Genomic DNA, 23070 nt, shown 5'->3' on the forward strand with positions numbered 1-23070 from the left:
AATGCCGTTTCATCGTACGGACAGCCCTCTCAGAGAATGTCTTCGTGACACGTTCTTGTTTCTGCGCTCCTTCAGGTCGTGGTACAATTATTGATTCGATGGTTCATACCCCGGAGAAACCCTAATTTAGCCCGAGATTTTGGATCTTGAGCTGCGGTTCAAACTTTTGCAAAGAGGGAAAAGGAGTCCCCAAATCACTCCACCTGAATCTCAAACGCTTTCGGAAGAAGTTCAGTTCAAACAATCAGGACTTTAAAGACACCTCAATGACCTGCACTTTCATTGAACGAGCTTTGCTTACAATTGCATTCGACCCTGAAACCGCTCTGGGCTTTCATCTCACTGAAGCAGAGTGTGGCCACTTTGTATCTGTGAGCATGTCGGTGACGAGGTTAGCTTTGATATTGGTCGCTTTCAATTTTTAAGATCTCTCCAAGCTCTGGGAAAAGAAACCGAGAATCGAATTGTCCCTGTCAGTGATGAAGTGAAGGGATTGGTGCTCCAAGCGGATCTGGAAATTGCGCAGTGCAGTCGCTCAGGAGTTCCAAATCCACCAGCCAGCCACTCGGTGATCATATTAACTGAGCTTTACTCTGGCCCAGTGTCACCGCGCTGAAATCGAGTATTTCTCCGGCACGTTTCTCTTAACTTCACAGTTGCTGGTTTAAGAGTGAAGAGCGGCTCGTTGGATTTTCACTCCTGCAAGCTTCAACTATTGATTTTGCAAAAGTGAACTGACATTGACAGCTGTTAAATAGGCTGTTGCCGCCTTAAGGTTTAGCTCAGTGAATTACGCATTTAGCAGAGGGCTTTTCCGTCTGTTTCAGTGGTGCAAAAGTTTGATGTTCGAGTCCTTTTTTTTATTTTTCCTCAGGATTCATCGCCTCACAATTCCAGGGTTTCAATGTGTGTTTTGTCTGCAAGAAAATGTACCGTGATCATTGCCAGCTGAGCAGGGCTGATAGTCCGCCATTTACCCTGCGGTCGGAAATCAGCCACATGAATCATATAAAGGAATGGAACATTGGCTTCACGGAAATCACAATTCATCTTGAGAGACAAGCCCCCGAAAGGCCCGAAGGGAGGCCGCACTAGCTGCAGGAGAGAAGGTTCGTTGTGACATCGAGATTTCTGTGATGAGCGAGACCAGACTCTTTCTATGTTCAGAGAAGAAATGTCACACCCTTTATTTTGGAAAAGCAAAACGGTGGCGATTTTTGTCATCGCCCGATGCCTCTCCTGTTGTATCAGATGTTCCTCGTTGCGTTACTTTCATCTTGATTGTAGAACCAGTTCGGGCGTTCCTGTGATAAACGGCGACAATTGCCTGTTAATTTGAAATTTAACAACGGCTGCACTGAGCTTATAATCGCACTCTTAAGATTCAGTCTATAAAATGAAGAAATTTCATCGCATGCAAAGCACAACAATCTTATTAAAGTTTTGACTGTCTCTCGGTAATCAAGTCAGCATCTCCTTCAGTCTGAAATAGAAAGTTATCGTTTGATTAATGGTGATTAAAACAGTCATTCAACTACGAACAGGGTTTAATTCGCTTCATGTGGTTAATTTAATAAGTTCATAACTCTTGTTGAAGTTAATTCCCTGATTGGGAATGGAACCACGCGGCGGTGGGAGCACTGAATTTTAACCATCAGTCCACCGGGGAGCTCCCAGGATTGCGCACGAAATAAAGTGGAACTGATGAAATTTATTTTACTTTCACACTTCCGTGATTCATTCAGCTCTGTGTTTATTCTCAGGCCTCTTATCTCTCCCTTCTTTTCAGCTTCTGATTGCGGATATTCCTGTCGTTAAATATGAATAATATAGAATATCTCACAGCCCCGGTATATTTGCTCCTTTACTGGACAGTTCTGTACAAAATCAAACTGTACGCAGGTACCGACAGTGTCTCTCCCTCACCCCCGACAGGAGCAGCAGGAAATGCCACTTTAAACTGCCAGTTGCTTCAAATGATGCACGATGGACCTGCGTTGCCTTGCAGTTTTTCCATTGATTCGGTGCGTGAATTTTGGAAATGGAAACATGTCCATCAGCAGATTGTGGTAGTATTATAAATCACTTTCCATTTCATGTACATGCCTAGTTGCACTTGGTGATGTCATTGCCTGAACATCACCTTCTGTCGCGATAGAAGTTCGAACAGAAAATGCCATTTTGTGCGAGCAGCTTGTCTGCCACAAAAATGACCTGAATTTCAAAGGGGCGAGTGGGAAAGGCCGCGTTGCTCTGCTTGTTCGCAGCAAATAATTTTCATGGGTTTCCTTGCGGTCCAGTGTTTAGGATTCGGCGCTTTCATCACCATGACAACGGTTTGATTGTCGGTCTCAGCATCCGCATATTATACACTCTACCATAAGTGTACTGTACTCAAATTGCTGATTTTTCACTGTGAGGACGAAGAGACATAAATGTGTGGACATTAGTTACGAATTCATCTGCTGGGTTGCACCTTTGCTTCTCCCCTCCTCTCAGTCTTTCCATCTTTACCCTTCACTGTTGGTGTTCCAGGTTCAATCATCCGTGGCCGTTCAAGGAAGCCTGCCATGTCCATGAGGGGGAAACACAAAGAGTCAAGAGACAGAGACAAGGTGAGATCAAAGTATAGGAAGAAATCGTACAAATGTCAAGTTCTGCGAACGGGCAGAATTTAAGATGGAGCTTGGGAGAAATTCCTTCACGTGTCTTGCAATTTTGCAAGAGACCATTGGGCTCCCAATTAAAAGCATGTGCCGTGCTGAAGCATCTCTCTGAGAGAGGGAATGCGGTTCGTCAACTCAAGTTCATCGTTGTTTGAGCAGTGAACATAACTTCAAAAACTAGCGCTGCGAGCAGGATTCGAACCTGCGCAGGAAAACCCCATTGGATTTCGAGTCCAACGCCTTAACCACTCGGCCATCGCAGCCACAAACATAGGTAGTGCACGGCTGTAATGCGTGGATTTATCACAAGCGATCTGTGAAACTGTGTTCTCTCCCACAGGTTTCCAACTCGATGGTTGGAGCTTGTTCACGCGCGGGCATTGCTGTTTTTGTGATGGAAATCCTCCTCTGTCACGTGGTGAGGTGGGACTTCGATTCCCGCTCAATTCAGGATTATTTTCATTCTCCATTCATAAAATCGGGTGAATTGGGATCTATTCGCACTCAGCTTCAATCTGCTCACCATTCTGTAATATCTTCCTTTCTCAACGTGTGTTGCGTCGAAGCTGGGTAGGAAAATCACATTGCGAGTCCAACGCCTTAATCTTTGGGTCATCGCAGCTGCAAACGACGAAGCCTACACGGCTTCAGATCAGAATGCGGAAGGTTATCGCAGGAGATCTATGAGACTGTATGTTCTTGCAGAGCGGTTTCCAGCTGGACACATGCAGCCGACTCCTGTGCGGGAATTGCTGTTTCAGGGGCAAAATTCTCGCCTGCCATGCGGGATGTTCGCGTTTCTTTACCGGCCAATGGAGGAGCATTTTCATTCTCCATTCATGAGGTCACGTGAATTGGGATACATTTACATTCAGCTTCAATCTTAACACCATCTTGAGACATTTTCCTTTCTCCATGTGTGTTGTCGTCGACAGAACCTCTGCATTCTGTCCTCCTCCATGCACTGGAATTAAGTCAATCCTGCCGACTACACCGCTGACAAGACGTGAGAAGCCAATTAGTGATTTTGCACTAAAAATGGTAACACGGCAGGGCTCGACCGGGTTCTCTCATATGTCAATCAGCAAATACTCAAAGCGAGAATCATCCCAAGATCAATGAGCCACTGATAACAGAGGGGTTCAACCAACCCAGAATTCGGTGCCACCCACAGCCGACCGGTCCATCTGATCAGATTTTCTATTCCGATGTACAGCAATGTCTAGTTGTATTCTATTTCATATCAACAATATTAGCCTCTCTTTACCACATTCGTTTTGAATGTGCGACTTGTATTATCAAGTGAGACTTTACAGAATTAATTGCTCTAAAGCTACATTGTTGTCTCCCTCGGCATCCGCAGATTATCCACTCTACCACAAGTATAACAATGACTGCACTTCAAAAATACTTCATTGTCTGTAAAGCGTCTTGAGGTCGTGAAAAGCGCTTTATAAATACAAGACTGTCTTTCCTTTTATACTGGGCTAAAATTACTGTGAGGACAAAGAGTCATGAATGCGTAGACGTTAGCTACGAATTCCTCTTCTGGGTTGGCCGTTTACTTTTCCTACCGTCTCTGTCTTTCTATCTTTACCCTTCTCTGCTGCTGTCGCTGGTTCGATCAGCCTTAACCGTTCAAGGAAGCCTGAGGAGTCCATCAGGGGAAAACATAGAGAGAGACAGAGACAGAGAGATAAAAGTATGGAAAAAATAACCTAAATATCAATTGAGCAGAATTTAAGATGGAGCTTGGGAGAGATAAAATCATAGAATCATAGAATCGCTTTAGCACAGAAGGAGGTCATTTGGCCCATGGAGCCTGTGCCGTCTCTTTGTCAGAACAATCCAGTTCGTCCCATTCCCCCGTTCTTTCCGCGGAGAACCGCAAATATTTTCCCTTCAAATATTTTTGAAAGCCACGATGGAATCTGCTTCAACCCTCCTTTCTGGCAGCGCATTCCAGTTTATAACTACTCGCTCAGTAAAAAAAGGTTTTCCTCATATCGCCTTTGGTTCTTCTGTCAACCACCATAAATCTGTGTCCTCTGGTTCTGGACCTTTCTGCCAATCGGAACAGTTTCTCTTTATTTACTTTATCTGAACACGTCATGATTTTGAACACTTCGATCAAATCTCCCCTCAACCTTCTCTGCTCTAAGGAGAACAATCCCAGCTTCTCCAGTCTATCCATACTCCAATTGTGGAATATTGTGAAGTTTCCTTCACGCATCTTGAAATTTTGCAAGAGATCACTGTGCTCCCAATTAAAAGGCTCTGCCGCGGTGGAGGATCTCTCTGAGAGAAGGAAATGCGGCCCATTATCTCCAGTTCATATTTATTTGAGCATTGAACAAAACTTATATAAAATAGCACCGGTAGCGCGATTCCAAATTTGTCCAACGCCCTACTACACGACAACGGCAGTTGCAAGCGTTTCCACTGCAGGGATGCAAATCAGAATGTGCAGGGTAAGCAGAGGAGATTTGTGAGACTAAATGTTCTTTCAGACAGGTTTCCAACTGGACACATGCAGCCCGCTAATGTGTGGACGGAGCTGTTTCACTGGTCGAATTCTCACCTGCCACCCGAGGAAACGGAAATTGATTCCCGGCCAATGAAAGGAGCATTTTCATTCTGCACCTATGAGATCGCCTGAATTGTGATAAACTCACCTTCCGCTTCAATCTATATACCGCCGTGAGACATTTCAGCGCTGCAGAAAACAGGATTGACTTAATTCTAGAGCATGTTTGACATTTAGGGGCCAGAACGCAGAGGGTTTGTCGACGCAACACACATGGAGCTGTGCTCCAGTGTTTTATAAAGGTTCAACATAACTTTCTTGATTTTGTTCTCTATGCCGCTATTTACAAAGCCCAGGGACCCGTTTGCTTTTTTAACCACTTTCTCAACCTGTCCTGCAACCTTCAACGATTTGTGCACACATACCCCCTGTTCCTGCACCCCCTTTAGAATTGTGCCATTCTTCCTGTCAAGACCTATCACTTTGCACTTCTCTGCGTTTAATTTCATCTGTCCGCCCATTCCACCAGCCTCTTGAAGTCTATTACTATCCTCCTCACTGTTTACTGCATTTACAAGGTTTGTGTCATGTGCAAATTTTGAAATTGTGCCTGCACACCCAAGTCCAAGTTATTAATATAGATGAAAAAAGCAGTGATCCGAGTGCCGAGCACTGGGGAACACCACTGTATACCTTCTTCCAGTCCGAAAAACAAAAGATCACCACTGCTCTGTTCCCTGTCACGAAGCCAATTTCGTATCCATGCTTTTATTCCATGGGCTTCAATTTTGCTGAAAAGCCTCTTCTTTGGCATTTTATCAAACGCCTTTTGAAAGCCCACATACACATCAACCTTCACACGGTCCGGGAGGTTAGACGGTCAGTCTGGGATGGAGGCCTGCAGCCCGCAAACAAAAAGCCCGAGAATAAGGCAGAGGCGCAATCAGACGGATAAACAGACAGATAGACAGACAGACAGACATCTGACAACACGTCAAAACGAAGCGTGATAGAATCACGTTGGGGTGATATCATCCTCACAGTAGCTCAGGGTCCTGCCCTCAGGTTTTATAGCGTGGCAGAGTTTGGGGGATGGGCTGTTCATTGTTAGTAAAATAATATTTATCAGAATTTAATTCTTTACAGTAACGTGCTCTTTATCTGTTAATTTTGATTTACACCATGGTAAGTTTTATACAGAAAGAAGTAACAATGTTTACCGGAAGTGGTTTATTCAATGTTTGTGCGATAACCATATCACCCTGTGCAAAAAATAAAACACAGACCACCCAAAACACGTGGCTAAGCCCATGACCATGGCACTCCATCCATGGCCGGTTAGCTCAGTTGGTTAAAGCGTGATGTTAATAACACCATAGTCGCGGGCTTGATCCTTGTATGGGCCGTGAGATTTCTCTTATGTTGTTTTGGTAACTTTTCAAAGTTTGGTAGACTTTACAAACGAGCAAATCCAAACAAAAAGTCATAAGGAGTATTTTTTGAATAACATCCATTACAATGTTTGACATGTCTTTGCCCTTGGGGCGGAGAAAGACACCTTCTTATTTTTCTTTTCACGTTCTTTCCCCACTCACCTTTCTGTGTCTCCATCCCTTTCGATCTGTCTCTTTTCTCTCTTTTTCTATCTCTCTATTTCTTTCCATTTCCAGAATCATTTCTCCGGTTATGTTCATTGACACACATTACAATCTGTGTCACTCAGTATCCGGGTATGTTCACTGACACACATTACAATCTGTGTCACTCAGTATCCGGGTATGTTCACTGACACACATTACAATCTGTGTCACTCAGTATCCGGGTATGTTTACTGACACACATTACAATCTGTGTCACTCAGTATCCGGGTATGTTCACTGAAACACATTACAACCTGTGTCACTCAGTATCCGGGTATGTTTACTGGCACACATTACAATCTGTGTCACTGAGTATCCGGGTATGTTTACTGACACACATTACAATATGTGTCACTCAGTATCCGGGTATGTTTACTGACACACATTACAATCTGTATCACTCAGTATCCGGGTATGTTCACTGACACACATTACAATCTGTGTCACTCAGTATCCGGGTATGTTTACTGACACACATTACAATCTGTGTCACTCAGTATCCGGGTATGTTTACTGACACACATTACAATCTGTGTCACTCAGTATCCGGGTATGTTTACTGACACACATTACAATCTGTATCACTCAGTATCCGGGTATGTTCACTGAAACACATTACAATCTGTGTCACTCAGTATCCGGGTATGTTTACTGACACACATTACAATCTGTGTCACTGAGTATCCGGGTATGTTTACTGACACACATTACAATCTGTGTCACTCAGTATCCTGGTATGTTTACTGACACACATTACAATCTGTGTCACTCAGTATCCTGGTATGTTTACTGACACACATTACAATCTGTGTCACTCACTATCCAGGTGTGTTTAGTGACGCACATTACAATCTGTATCACTCAGTATCCGGGTATGTTCACTGAAACACATTACAATCTGTGTCACTGAGTATCCGGGTATGTTTACTGACACACATTACAATCTGTGTCACTCAGTATCCTGGTATGTTTACTGACACACATTACAATCTGTGTCACTCAGTATCCGGGTATGTTTACTGACACACATTACAATCTGTGTCACTCAGTATCCGGTTATGTTTACTGACACACATTACAATCTGTGTCACTCAGTATCCGGGTATGTTCACTGACACACATTACAATCTGTGTCACTCAGTATCCGGTTATGTTTACTGACACACATTACAATCTGTGTCACTGAGTATCCGGGTATGTTTACTGACACACATTACAATCTGTGTCACTCAGTATCCGGGTATGTTCACTGACACACATTACAATCTGTGTCACTCAGTATCCGGTTATGTTTACTGACACACATTACAATCTGTGTCACTCAGTATCCGGTTATGTTTACTGACACACATTACAATCTGTGTCACTCAGTATCCGGGTATGTTCACTGACACACATTACAATCTGTGTCACTCAGTATCCGGTTATGTTTACTGACACACTTTACAATCTGTGTCACTCAGTATCCGGGTATGTTTACTGACCCACATTACAATCTGTGTCACTCAGTCCACACCGTTCACCTGACGAAGGAGGAAGCCTCCGAAAGCTTGTGGAATTTAAAATAAATTTGTTGGACTATAAAATTTGTTGTAAAATTGTTTACAATACTCAGTATCCGGGTATGTCTACTGACAGACATTACAATCTGTATCACTGAGTATCTAACAATGTGAGGCATCGAGTTTTATTCCCGCTGTGTTATCTCTCTGTCGATTTGCTGATAGACGTTTAACTCGGGGCCTGTTCCCTTTAATGGTCACAAGGAGTAACAAACAGACAGAGCGTGTCTGACCGCCCCGAGATGTGGAAAAGGCATCAGTTTTGGAATAAAATGCTTCAAATCAAATGTTCGCCTGGCACCGAGAGGCAAAAAACAGAGAAAAATGCAGAACGAAATAGAGAAAAAAAGCTAAATAAAGATGCTATCAGTATTTCTCATCCTTGATGCCTCTCTACTACTTCCACAAGCCTCCAGTGCCGGTTAAAGTTTCAGTGTAAATAAATGCGAGTTTAAACCAGAAGGACGAAAGCAAAACAACCAAATATTGCGGAAATTCGGAATTGAAACGGGGACGTTTAGATTTTCGCATTCCCAATTTCGGCTCCATCGCAAGTGGGAGTTTTTGGCATCGCCTTGGAAGAAAATATAAACCGGGCGGAATTGCCTCTCCCGCTCATTCCTTACTTCGGGGGAATGGGACCCGACCAGATCTCGGAGCTCAGGTTATGTTCATGTTCTGCTGAGGATATCTTAATATTATCTTGTGCTTGGGCCACTTTTAACCAGGTTTGTGGACACGTTCTTTCATCATCCCGTCTCCCACATCGCGCCTCTCATTCATTCTTTCCTTCTTTCAATCCATCAGGGAGCGGGAATCAGAGCTCACCCTCAAACCCCCTACACACAAACCCCCGGTCAATAATTTACACTATTTATAAACACTAAATACGAATACACCAGGGGATACCTCACAGTTTTGGACACGGAACGAAATACACTGAAGTGTTTATAAACACAGAAAGTGGACACACCAGGGGAGAACTCACAATATTGGACGTGGAGCGAAAAATACTGAAGTGTTTATGAAAAGTTGAAGAAACATTATGTGTGTAAAGTTTCCCTTGTTTTCTCCGCACTGATGGGCTGTGAAGGGAGAGACGGGCCCGAAGACCCTCTGATGGGCTGTGAAGGGAGAGACGGGCCCGAAGACCCTCCGATGGGCTGTGAAGGGAGAGACGGTCCCGAAGACCCTCCGATGGGCTGTGAAGGGAGAGACGGGCCCGAAGACCCTCCGATGGGCTGTGAAGGGAGAGACGGGCCCGAAGACCCTCTGATGGGCTGTGAAGGGAGAGACGGGCCCGAAGACCCTCCGATGGGCTGTGAAGGGAGAGACGGGCCCGAAGACCCTCCGATGGGCTGTGAAGGGAGAGACGGGCCCGAAGACCCTCTGATGGGCTGTGAAGGGAGAGACGGGCCCGAATCCCCTCTGATCCGCACTGACGCCGAGCTGCAGGTGAATTGAAATAAAGTTGAATCTGTAGCAGCGAGCGGTTGGAGAGAGATCAAGGTCCAGAATCAAGGAGGACATTTCTGATACTGCCCTTGAATCTACTTTATATCAAATACTCCTTGAACTCTCTGCCTTGGGAATTTCGAACTGGGGATCGCCTGTGAAATCAGCCGAAATATTAAAACATAAACCACCCAAAGTGGGGCTCGAACCCACGAGCCTGAGAACAGCTAACTCCGCACAGGCCTGGGACTGAGCCTGGGCGTTTCCTGCTTTCTGATGCTTGATACCACTCCGGGTGAGATCAGGAAGCGCACCCCAGACCAGAAACTGTGCTTTTCCTGTTCCGTGTGGAGCAGGTGAACGTCCTCTCCCCGGTGTGACTGCGTCGATGAGTTTCGAGCTCAGAGAGTAATTGAGTCCCTTCCCACAGTCCCCACATTTCCACGGTTTCTCCGTGTTGCGGGTGTCTTTGTGTCTCTCCAGTTGAAGCCTCGTCCACACACAGAACACGTGTACGGTTTCTCCCCGCTGTGAATGGTGCGGCGTTTTTTCAGGCTGTGGAACTGGTGAAAGCTCTTTCCACAGTCAGTGCACTGGAACACTCTCACTCGGGTGTGTGTCTCGGTGCTTTTCCACTCACACTGATGTTTGCAAATCCTCACCTTCTCGTACCCTGTAAAAGGAGTTTACAAAAGTCATCACTGTAAATACAGGATCGAAATTCAGAACAGACAATTCTAGTCTCTGTGGAACATTCTTTCCTCTCTTGTTTCCCAAAGCTGTAAATCCCCGTCCCACACACTCTCCCTCCTCCCTGTGCTGAAATCCAAACCCATCCCACCATCTCCAATATTTCTTCCCTCCACTCCCAGTTTTCTCCCTCCCTCTCCTCTGATTGGGTTCAGTTCTAAACCCGCTGTGGGCAGAGTGAGAATAAAATAAATGAGGCACTGGGACCCTGAAGCCCCGCCCACTCTTTGTTCCCGGTCACTGGGACCCTGAAGCCCCGCCCACTCTCTGTTCCTGGTCACTGGGACCCTGAAGCCCCGCCCACTCTTTGTTCCCGGTCACTGGGACCCTGAAGAACCGCCCACTCTTTGTTCCCGGTCACTGGGACCCTGAAGCCCCGCCCACTCTTTGTTCCCGGTCACTGGGACACTGAAGCCCCGCCCACTCTTTGTTCCCGGTCACTGGGACCCTGAAGCCCCGCCCACTCTTTGTTCCCGGTCACTGGGACACTGAAGCCCCGCCCACTCTTTGTTCCCGGTCACTGGGACCCTGAAGCCCCGCCCACTCTTTGTTCCCGATCACTGGGACCCTGAAGCCCCGCCCACTCTTTGTTCCCGATCACTGGGACCCGTAAGCCCCGCCCACTCTTTGTTCTCGGTCACCGAGACCCTGAAGCCCCGCCCACTCTTTGTTCTCGGTCACCGAGACCCTTAAGCCCCGCCCACTTTTTGTTCCCGGTCACTGGGACGCTGAAGCCCCGCCCACTCTTTGTTGCCTGTCACTGGGACCCTGAAGCCCCGCCCACTCTTTGTTCCCGGTCACTGGGACCCTGAAGCCCCGCCCACTCTTTGTTCCCGGTCACTGGGACCCTGAAGCCCCGCCCACTCTTTGTTCCCGGTCACTGGGACACTGAAGCCCCGCCCACTCTTTGTTACCGGTCACTGGGACCCTGAAGCCCCGCCCACTCTTTGTTGCCTGTCACTGGGGCCCTGAAGCCCCGCCCACTCTTTGTTCCTGGTCACTGGGACACTGAAGCCCCACCCACTCTTTGTTCCCGGTCACTGGGATCCTGAAGCCCCGCCCACTTTTTGTTCCTTGTCACTGGGACCCTGAAGGCCCGCCCACTTTTTCTTCCTGGTCACTGGGACCCTAAAGCCCCGCCCACTCTTTGTTCCCGGTCACTGAGACACTGAAGCCCCGCCCACTCTTTGTTCCTGGTCACTGGGACACTGAAGCCCCGCCCACTCTTTTCCTGGCCACTGGGAATCTGAAGCCCCGCCCACTCTTTGTTCCTGGTCACTGGGACCCTGAAGCCCCGCCCACTCTTTGTTCCCGGTCACTGGGACCCTGAAGTTTCGCCCACTCTTTGTTACCGGTCACTGGGACCGTGAAGCCCCGCCCACTCTTTGTTCCCGGTCACTGGGACCCTGAAGCCCCGCACACTCTTTGTGACCGGTCACTGGGACCCTGAAGCCCCGCCCACTCTTTGTTCCGTACCAAGATGGCCGCGCATGCGCCATAATTCCACCATGACTTCCTCTCCCAAGATGGCGGCCAGTCACACTGCTCATCCGGGCGGCCGCCGGACAGGCCTGTCACCGAAGTGCAAACACGGGACCTTTTTACTCTTTTTCGTTGCCTCAAGCCGCCCCCAGGTGTTTGTGAAACTTCCCCGCCCACCCACAGATCCAATTCCTCCCCGGCCTCAGTGCATCTCCACCACTCGCACTGCGCATGCTCAGAGCACGGTCCGGTCCTGCACCTGCGCACTGGTCTCCTGCCGTCATTGATAGGGCACATTCTGAACCGCGGGGGATTCTGGGGAAATACTGAACCATTGCAAGCTGGAATTAGTGAACAGAACATTAATTATTGTCATCCCATCGAGGTCTGTGCCAGGTAGGCAATGAACAAAATAAATAATAAATAATACAGAAACCCGAGTGCTCGGGCCCTCCCCCGTGGTGCCGCCACTTTTCAGTTGCTAATTCGCACCTCAGGCCCGCCCCGCCCAGTCTGGTTTAATTGCTAAATGTTCTCCAACTAGAATTCAGACCTGTCATTCTCAGGGAAACTTAGGAGGTCAAATTTTTTCTGTGCCCTACCGAGAGCCGGTTAATGGCATTAATAAGCTGGCAACAATTTTTATAAAGGTGGAAAGAGGAGAAAAATGCCACGAGCGATGCCTCAAAACACAAGGGACCACTTACACTGTGACACCAAATCCAGGGACCACTTACACTGGGACACCAAATCCGAGGACCAATTACACTGGGACACCAGATCTGGGGACCAATTACACTGGGACACCAAATCTGGGGACCAATTACACTAGGACACCAAATCCAGGGACCACTTACACTGGGACACCAAATCCAGGGACCAATTACACTGGGACACCAAATCTGGGGACCAATTACACTGGGACACCAAATCCGGGGACCACTTACACTGGGACACCAAATCCCGGGACCACTTGCACTGAGACACCAAATCCCGGGACCACTTACACTGTGACACCAAATCCAGGGACCACTTACACTGGGACACCAAATCCGAGGACCAATTACACTGGGACACCAGATCTGGGGACCAATTACACTGGGACACCAAATCTGGGGACCAATTACACTAGGACACCAAATCCAGGGACCACTTACACTGGGACACCAAATCCAGGGACCAATTACACTGGGACACCAAATCTGGGGACCAATTACACTGGGACACCAAATCCGGGGACCACTTACACTGGGACACAAAATCCCGGGACCACTTGCACTGGGACACCAAATCCCAGGACCACTTGCACTGGGACACCAAATCCCGGGACCACTGACACTGGGACACCAAATCCGGCGACCACTTACACTGGGACACCAAATCCCGGGACCACTGACACTGGGACACCAAATCCGGCGACCACTGACAATGGGACACCAAATCCGGTGACCACTTACACTGGGACACCAAATCCCGGGACCACTGACACTGGGACACCAAATCCGGCGACCACTTACACTGGGACACCAAATCGCGGGACCACTGACACTGGGACACCAAATCCGGCGACCACTTACACTGGGACACCAAATCCGGCGACCACTGACACTGTGACACCAAATCCCGGGACCACTGACACTGGGACACCAAATCCGGCGACCACTGACAATGGGACACCAAATCCAGGGACCACTGACACTGGGACATCAAATCCCGGGACCACTTGCACTGGGACACCAAATCCAGGGACCACTTGCACTGGGACACCAAATCCAGGGGCAACTTGCACTGGGACATCAAATCCCGGGACCACTTACACTGGGACACCAAATCCAGGGACCACTGACACTGGGACACCAAATCCGGCGACCACTTACACTGGGACACCAAATCCAGGGACCGCTTACACTGGGACACCAAATCCCGGGACCACTTGCACTGGGACATCAAATCCCGGGACCACTTGCACTGGGACACCAAATCCAGGGACCACTTGCACTGGGACACCAAATCCAGGGGCAACTTGCACTGGGACATCAAATCCCGGGACCACTTGCACTGGGACACCAAATCCAGGGACCACGAGCACTGGGACACCAAATCCGGCGACCACTTACACTGAGACACCAAATCCCGGGACCACTTACACCGGGACACCAAATCCCGGGACCACTTATACTGGGACATCAAATCCAGGTACCACTTGCACCGGGACACCAAATTAAGGGACCACTTGCACTGGGACACCAAATTAAGGGACCACTTACACTAGGACACCAAATCCAGGGACCACTTACACTGAGACACCAAATCCAGGGACCACTTACACTGAGACACCCAATCCAGGGGCAACTTCCATTGGGACACCAAGTACAGGGAAAACTTATATGGTGACATCCATTTGAATCCTTTTTTTGCACCTTCTCCAGTATCTCGATATCCTTTTTATAATATGGAGACCAAAACTTTTCACAGTACACCACGTGCAGTCTAATCAAGGTTCTCTACAAGTTGAACATAACTTCTCTGCTTTTCAATTCTATCCCTCGAGAAATGAACCCCAGTGCTTGGTTTGCTTTTTTGTGGCCTTTTCATCCTGCGTCACTACTTTTAGTGATTTGTGTATCTGTGGCCCTCGAACCCTTTGCTCTTCGAACCCCCTTTTAGACTTATTATCCATGCATTATGTGGCCTCCTTGTTCTTGTTACCAAAATGCTCGACTTCACACTCATCTTTTCAAAATTCCTTTGCCAATTACATCCCCATTCTGCAAGTTTATTAATGTCTTCTTGTATTTTGTCTTAGTCTTCATCAGTATTAATTATACCCACCCCTCCAATCAGGTGTCATCTGTAAATTTTAAATTGTACATCCGATTCCCGAGTCCAAATCGTTTATATAAATTGTGATCATTGTGCAACACCAACTTCCACCTTTTACCAGTCTGAGTAGAGCAGTGATCAAGAGAAACTTCTTTACAGAGGGAGTTGTGAGACTGAGGAATTCACTTCCAAAGTTCTGTCGTGACAAGTTCTCCTCGTGTTTTTATCCAAAGCAGGCCTCAGCCCAGTCATTTACTCCAAATGTTGATGGAATGATTCAAGCTAAGAGGCGCCAGGTATCGGGAGCAGCAGCAGCTGTAAATAAAATCTAAATGTAATTAAGTACCAATATAGTTCATCATCATCTATTTCTAGTTTAATAACTTTTGCTGAATGTGGCCCAGGCCAAGTGTCAGGATATCGGGTCAGGCTCACCATAGAAAATGAGTTTGACACCCCTGAGATAAACAATGTGAACCAGATTACCCTCATACACAAACCCAGCAACTTCTTCAAAAAACTCAAGCAAGTTTGAAAGACACAAACTTCTTTTCCAGAAGCCGTGTGGAGCATCTCGAACGGTCCCTTCTCTTTCCCTGTGATCATAAACAGCATCTCTTAGGATCCATTCAAGCATCTTCCCTCTGATCGAGGTCACACTGAAGGGCCTGTCATTCCCCGGCTCTGACTTATCCCCTTTCTTGAAAATGGGAACTACGTGAGCTACCTTACAATCTCAGGGGACAATCCCTGACTCTATTGAGCAGTTGAAGATACAGGCATGGGGCTCACAGAGCACCTGTCCCATCTCTTTAAACACCCGTGGGTGGATATCATCTGGATCTGGAGCACAAAGTATTTTGAGATTTCATATTTTATCCAAGATGACATCCCTTTCTATTTTAATATTTATGATGTTATTGTCGACAGCACATCCCACAGCTGGAATCCGAGCCTCATCCACAGGAGTGTAGGCTGATGAGAAATAGTCATTTAACATCTCTGCCATAGCCCGGGAATCTGTCCTGAACTGTCTCTCAGTGGCCCTAAAACCATCTTTAATGGTCTTCTGAATCCTGACGTAGCTGGAAAGGCGTTTGCTATTATTCCCACAATTGTGCACCATCTTCTTTTCCAAAGATCTCTGAGTTTCTCTAATGGCTGCTTGTGTCTCCCTCGATTGTGGGTGGTATTTGTCCCAATTCTCCTGTAAACTGAATTCATCCTGATCCGTTCTGGGTTAAATGTAAGACAGTTCAGGGAGTCAGGAATCATTCACCCCGAGACCCACACTGACAGGTAAAATCCCAGACGGTTCCTTCGTAAGGATTCCTCTGGTTCCTCGGCATATATTTATCAGGATACTGAAACCCAGCTTTCTTACAGTCCACTTCTGGAGGTCCCACTCCCTGAGCCTGCAACCTTGAGCAGGGTCAGTGGTGGAGTTCTGCAGTGGGAGTGATCACAGAGTAACTGTCGGGATCGCCCCCACCCTGTGGATGGTCAGGGTTGTGTATTTTTAGTGATCCTGGTGTCCAACACGCAAACAGCAATAAAACCATGAATTCTGGAAACACACTGCAGGTCCTTCTTTATCTGGAGATCGAATGACTGTTGTATAATTGTACCAGCAGTTAACAGGCTCCTGTAAACTCCTCCCTCTGCTATTTTAATGCAGACTTTAACATTTATTTTTAACGGGTTTATTTTAAATGAGTTAACGACTGCCTTAAATGGTAGACTCAGGACTGTCACACAAACAGTTGAAATCTCCATAGAATAATTACCACAGTCATTTTTAGACTAGACGCCGCACAGTGACTTTGCTGTCAGTGAAGAGAGACCAGAAAGACCAAAGTGCCGTTTGCCCCTCTCAGTGTGCCCTGAAGGACTGTGTCCAGGCTGAAGTTCTGTTCCCACCGGGCGATCCTCCCCCGAGATTGTCCTTTCTGAGCTCCAGTCAGGTGATGCTAAACACTCAGGTGGGAAAGACCAAAATCTACAACAAGGGTTTAAAATAAAGCTGATTTATTTTGCAGATATCCAGAATATTAAACTCCAGCCCAGTTATCGCAGTTATTAACATCAGCAGAAACAAACCCCAACTGTCAGAATGAACATGGTTCAGTCCTGGATGGGATTAACAGCAGAATCCAACCCCTGCAGTCAAATGTGAACTCGCTGGTGTCTCAGCACGTGTGATGACTGAGTGAATCCCTTCCCACACACGGAGCAGGTGAACAGTCTCTCAACCAATGGACGTGAGTTGATGTGTCAGCAGTTCATTTCTGCTTTTAAAGCTCTTCTCACAGTCAGTGAATTAACAGGTCACTCAATAGTGTGAACAAGTTGATGTCTCAGAAGGTGGGATGAATTAGTGAATCCCTTCCCACACACGGAGCAGGTGAACAGTCTCTCCCCAGTGTGAGTGTGTTGGTGTTTCAGCAGATCATTTGTGCTTTTAAAACACTTCTCACAGTCAGAACATTTAAAGGTGTTTCCCCAGGGTGAGTACGTTGGTGTGTCAGAAGGTGGGATGACCGAGTGAATCTCTTCTTACACACGGAGCAGGTGAACGGCCTCTCCCCAGTGTGAGTGCGTCGGTGTCTCAGCAGTTCGTTTCTGCTTTTAAACCTCTTCTCACAGTCAGAACATTTAAAAGGTCTCTCTTCAGAGTGAACTCGTTGGTGTGACAGAAGATGGGATGACCGAGTGAATCTCTTCTTACACACGGAGCAGCAGAATGGTCTCTCCCCAGTGTGAGTGCGTCGATGTCTCAGCAGTTCGTTTCTGCTTATAAACCTCTTCTCACAGTCAGAACATTTAAAAGGTCTCTCTTCAGAGTTAACTCGCTGGTGTGTCAGCAGGGTGGATGACCGAGTGAATCTCTTCCCAAACACGGAGCAGGTGAACGGCCTCTCCCCAGTGTGGGTGCGTTGGTGTGTCAGCAGATTAACTTTGCTTTTAAACCTCTTCTCACAGTCAGAACATTTAAAAGGTCTCTCATCAGTGTGAACTTGGTGGTGTCTCAGTAGGTGGGATGACCGAGTGAATCCCTTCCCACACACGGAGCAGGTGAACGGCCTCTCCCCAGTGTGAGTGCGTTGGTGTCTCCACAGTTCGTTTCTGCTTTTAAAGCTTTTCTTACAGTCAGAACATTTAAAATGTTTCTCTTCAGAGTGAACTCGCTGGTGTGTCAGCAGGGTGGATGACCGAGTGAATCTCTTCTTATGCTGAGAGCGGGTGAACGGCCTCTCCCCAGTGTGAGTGCGTTGGTGTTTCAGCAGTTCGTTTCTGATTTTAAATCTCTTCCCACAGTCAGAACATTTAAAAGGCCTCTCCCCAGTGTGAAATCGGTGGTGCAACAGCAGTTCAGATGAAATAGTGAATCCCTTCCCGCACACAGAGCAGGTGAACGGTCTCTCCCCAGTGTGAGTGTGTTGGTGTGTCAGCAGATTCCTTTTGCTTTTAAACCTCTTCCCACAGTCAGAACATTTAAAAGGTCTCTCAACAGAGTGAACTCGCTGGTGTATTAGCAGGGTGGATGACTGAGTGAATCTCTTCTTACACACAAAGCAGGTGAAGGGCCTCTCCCCAGTGTGAACTCGCTGGTGTGTCAGAAGGCTGGATAACTGAGTGAATCTCTTCCCACACACAGAGCAGGAGAACGGCCTCTCCCCAGTGTGAACTCGCTGGTGTGACAGCATATCGTTTCTGCTTTTAAATCTCTTCCCACAGTCAGAGCATTTAAAAGGTCTCTCAACAGAGTGAACTCGCTGGTGTGTCAGAAGGTTGGATGACTGAGTGAATCTCTTCCTACACACGGAGCAGGTGAACGGCCTCTCCCCTGTGTGAACTCGCTGGTGTGTCAGAAGGTGGGATGAATGAGTGAATCTCTTCCCACACACGGAGCAGGTGAACGGTCTCTCCCCAGTGTGAACTCGCTGGTGTGTCAGAAGGTTGGATGACCGAGTGAATCCCTTCCCACACACGGAGCAGGTGAACGGCCTCTCCCCGGTGTGTCTGCGTCGATGAGTTTCCAGCTCTGACGGGTAATTGAATCCCTTCCCACAGTCCCCACATTTCCACGGTTTCTCCGTGGTCCGGGTGTCCTTGTGTCTCTCCAGGTTGGACGATCAGTTGAAGCCTCGTCCACACACAGAACACGTGGACGGTTTCTCCCCGCTGTGAATGATGTGATGTTTTTTCAGGCTGTGTCACTGGTTAAAGCTCTTTCCACAGTCAGTGCATTGGAACACTCTCACTCGGGTGTTTGAAATCTTCTCCCAGAGACAGAACAGACGAACATTTCTCCTTCCACATTCAAAGGCCGATGATATTCAGGTCCTGATGATTCGAATGACTCTGTCAGATCTTGACATTTAGAGGTTTAAAAGTCATCACTGTAAATACAGGATCAAAATTCAGAACAGGCTATGTTAGTGTCTACGGAACATTCTTTCCTCTCTTGTTCCCTCAAAGCTGCAAATCCCCCATCCCGCGCACTCTCCCTCCTCCCTGTACAGAACTCAAAAACCCATCGCATCTTCTTTCAGTGGTCCTAAACCACGAGTGAGAGGGTGAGAGAGTGAATGTGAGAGAGTGAATGTGAGAGAGTGAATGTGAGAGTGTGAATGTGAGAGTGTGAATGTGAGAGAGGGAATGTGAGAGAGGGAATGTGAGAGTGTGAATGTGAGAGAGTGAATGTGAGAGGGTGAATGTGAGAGGGTGAATGTGAGAGGGTGAATGTGAGAGGGCGAATGTGAGAGAGTGAATGTGAGAGGGTGAATGTGAGAGGGCGAATGTGAGAGGGCGAATGTGAGAGAGTGAATGTGAGAGTGTGAATGTGAGAGGGTGAATGTGAGAGAGGGAATGTGAGAGAATGAATGTGAGAGAGTGAATGTGAGAGGGTGAATGTGAGAAAGTGAATGTGAGAGGGCGAATGTGAGAGGGCGAATGTGAGAGGGTGAATGGGAGAGAGGGAATGTGAGAGAGGGAATGTGAGAGAGTGAATGTGAGAGAGTGAATGTGAGAGAGTGAATGTGAGAGGGAGAATGTGAGAGAGTGAATGTGAGAGGGTGAATGTGAGAGGGTGAATGTGAGAGAGTGAATGTGAGAGGGTGAATGTGAGAGAGTGAATGTGAGAGAGTGAATGTGAGAGAGTGAATGTGAGAGAGTGAATGTGAGAGAGGGAATGTGAGAGAATGAATGTGAGAGGGTGAATGTGAGAGGGTGAATGTGAGAGAGGGAATGTGAGAGAATGAATGTGAGAGGGCGAATGTGAGAGGGTGAATGTGAGAGAGTGAATGTGAGAGAGCGAATGTGAGAGGGCGAATATGAGAGAGTGAATGTGAGAGAGTGAATGTGAGAGAGTGAATGTGAGAGAGTGAATGTGAGAGAGGGAATGTGAGAGAGTGAATGTGAGAGAGCGAATGTGAGAGAGTGAATGTGAGAGGGCGAATGTGAGAGAGTGAATGTGAGAGGGTGAATGTGAGAGAGCGTGAAAGAGTGAATGTGAGAGGGTGAATGTGAGAGAGTGAATGTGAGAGGGTGAATGTGAGAGGGTGAATGTGAGAGGGTGAATGTGAGAGGGTGAATGTGAGAGGGCGAATGTGAGAGGGTGAATGTGAGAGGGTGAATGTGAGAGGGTGAATGTGAGAGAGTGAATGTGAGAGGGCGAATGTGAGAGGGTGAATGTGAGAGGGCGAATGTGAGAGAGTGAATGTCACATTCACTCTCTCACATTCACTCTCTCCGTTATATCATTGAAGAACTCAATCAAATTAAATGATTTTACTTTTAACAAATCTACTTTTTACAAATCTATTAATTTTTTCCCGGATTCTGGTGTCTGGAAGTTTCCCACCACCGACGTTAGGCTGACTGGTCTGTAATTGCCGGGTTTATCCCTCTCCCACATTTTTGAACAGGGGTGTAACACTTGCAATCCTCCAGTCCTCGGACACCACTCCCACATCCAAGGAGGATTGGAAGATTGTGGTCAGAGCCTCCGCTATCTACACCCTTACTTCCCTCAGTAATCTAGGAGGCATCCCATCTGGACCGAAAGACTTTTTTACTTTGAGCACTGCCAATCTTTTAAGTACCTCCTCTTTATCTGTTTCTATCGTCTCCAATATCACTACTACCTGCTCCTTAACTGTTACAATGGCAGAATCCTCTTCTCTGGTGAAGACGGATGTAAAGTACTAATTTTGTGCCTCAGCCATGCCCTCTGCCTCCACAAGAAGATCTCCTTTTTTGTCCCGAATCGACCCCACCCTTCCTCTGACTCCCCTTTTACTGTTTGTATGTTTATAAAAGACTTTTGGATTCCCTTTTATGTTAACCACCAATCTATTCTCATACTCTCTCTTTGCACCTCTTATTCCCTTTTTTAGATCTCCTCTGTACTTTCTTTGTTCAGCCTGGTTCTCTACTGTATTATGAACCTTACATTCGTCATAAACCTCCTTTTTCTGTTTCATTTTAATCTCTATCTCTTTAGTCATCCAGGGAGCTCTAGCTTTGAATGCCCTTCCTTTCTTCCCCGTGGGGATCTGTCTGCTCTGTACCTGAACCAACTCCTCCTTCAAGGCCTCCCATTGTTCAATTACTGTTTTGTTGCCAATTTTTGATTCCAATCCACCTGGACAAGATCCCTTTTTAACTCACTGGAATTAGCCCTCCTCCAGTTAAGTATTTTCATATTTGATTGTTCCTTGTCCTTTTCCGTAACTATTCTAAACCTAATGAGATTATGATCACTGCTGCCCCACTGAAACATGCTCCACCTGCCCCACTTCATTCTCCACACCGAGCCCACTGCTGTACTCACATTCACCCTCTCACATTCGCTCTCCCACATTCACCCTCTCACATTCGCTCTCTCACGGAGAGGGTAGTGACTCGATGTTGTGTACATGGACATTTAAAAGGCGTTTGGTAAAGTGCCACCAAATGGACCTGTTGGTAAAATTGAAGCCCATGGCAGCATGGATACAAAATTGGCGGAGAGACAGAATGCAGAGAGCAGTGGTGAACCATTGTTTTACAGACTGGAAGGAAGTATACAGTGGTGTTCCACAGGGGTGGGTATTAGGACCATGACTCTTTTTGATATATATTGATGGCCTGGACGTGTAACTAGTGGGGTGCCGCAAGGATCAGTGCTTGGGCCTCAGCTATTTACAATATATATCAATGACTTAGATGATGGGACCGAGTGTAATGTATCCAAGTTTGCTGACGACATGAAGCTAGGTGGGAAAGTAAACTGTGAGGAGGACACAAAGAGTCTGCAAAGGGATATGGACAGGTTAAGTGAGTGGGCAAGAAGGTGGCAGATCGAGTATTATGTGGGGAAATGTGAGGTTATTCACTTTGGTAGGAAAAAAAGAAAAACATAATTTTTTAAATGGTGAGAAACTATTAAATGTTGGTGTTCAGAGAGATTTGGGTGTCCTCGTACAAGAAACACCGAAAGTTAACATACAGGTACAGCAAGCAATTCGAAGGCAACTGGAATGTTGGAATTTATTGCAAGGGGGTTGGAGTAGAAGAATAAGGAAGTCTTGTTGCAATTGTACAGGGCTTTGGTGAGACCACACCTGGAGTACTGTGTACAGTTGTGCTCTCCTTATCTAAGGAAGGGTATATGCAGCGAAGGTTCAGTAAATTGATTCCTGGGATGAGACGGTTGTCCGATGAGGAGAGATTGAATAGAATGGGCCTATACTCTCTGGAGTTCAGAAGAATGTTAGATATTTTATCAGTACATTGAGAACAAGAGGATAGCTCAGGAAAAGGTGGGACCTATCAGGGATGATAAGGGTAACTTGTGTGTCGAAGCAGAACACGTGGGTAGGGTTTTAAATGAATATTTTTTCTCCGTATTGACAAAGGAACAGGATGATCTGGACGTAGTAGTTAAAAGAGGACAGGTGTGAAATATTGGATAAGGTAAACATAACGAGAGAGGAAGTACCAGAGGGACTGGAATTCTTGAAAGTTGATAAGTCACCAGGGCCAGATGGATTGTTTCCAAGGCTATTAGAGGAAGCCAGGGAGGAAACAGCGGATGCTCTGAGGATCATTTTCAAATCCTCATTAGATACAGGGGAGGTACAGGAGGACTGGAAGACTGCAAACATAAGACCATTGTT

The 23070-nt window shown here is 46.9% G+C and overlaps 1 protein-coding gene and 1 non-coding gene across 2 annotated transcripts; both read right to left on the bottom strand.

Annotated features, from left to right (window-relative positions):
* Nucleotides 1–2847: 2847 nt before the first annotated feature.
* On the bottom strand, nt 2848–2929 carry trnas-cga (transfer RNA serine (anticodon CGA)). Its single transcript has one exon. It is a non-coding gene; the product is annotated as a tRNA-Ser (tRNA).
* A 14005-nt stretch (nt 2930–16934) lies between these two features.
* Nucleotides 16935–19038, bottom strand: LOC137335641 (zinc finger protein 271-like; the record flags this gene model as incomplete). Its single annotated transcript, XM_068000937.1, has 1 exon — nt 16935–19038. A coding segment is annotated over one exon (1692 nt), but the record flags the coding sequence as incomplete, so codon positions are not given.
* Between the last annotated feature and the right edge of the window lie 4032 nt (nt 19039–23070).

The sequence above is a fragment of the Heptranchias perlo genome, chromosome 20, assembly GCF_035084215.1.
Source record: "Heptranchias perlo isolate sHepPer1 chromosome 20, sHepPer1.hap1, whole genome shotgun sequence".
Lineage (NCBI taxonomy): Eukaryota > Metazoa > Chordata > Chondrichthyes > Hexanchiformes > Hexanchidae > Heptranchias > Heptranchias perlo.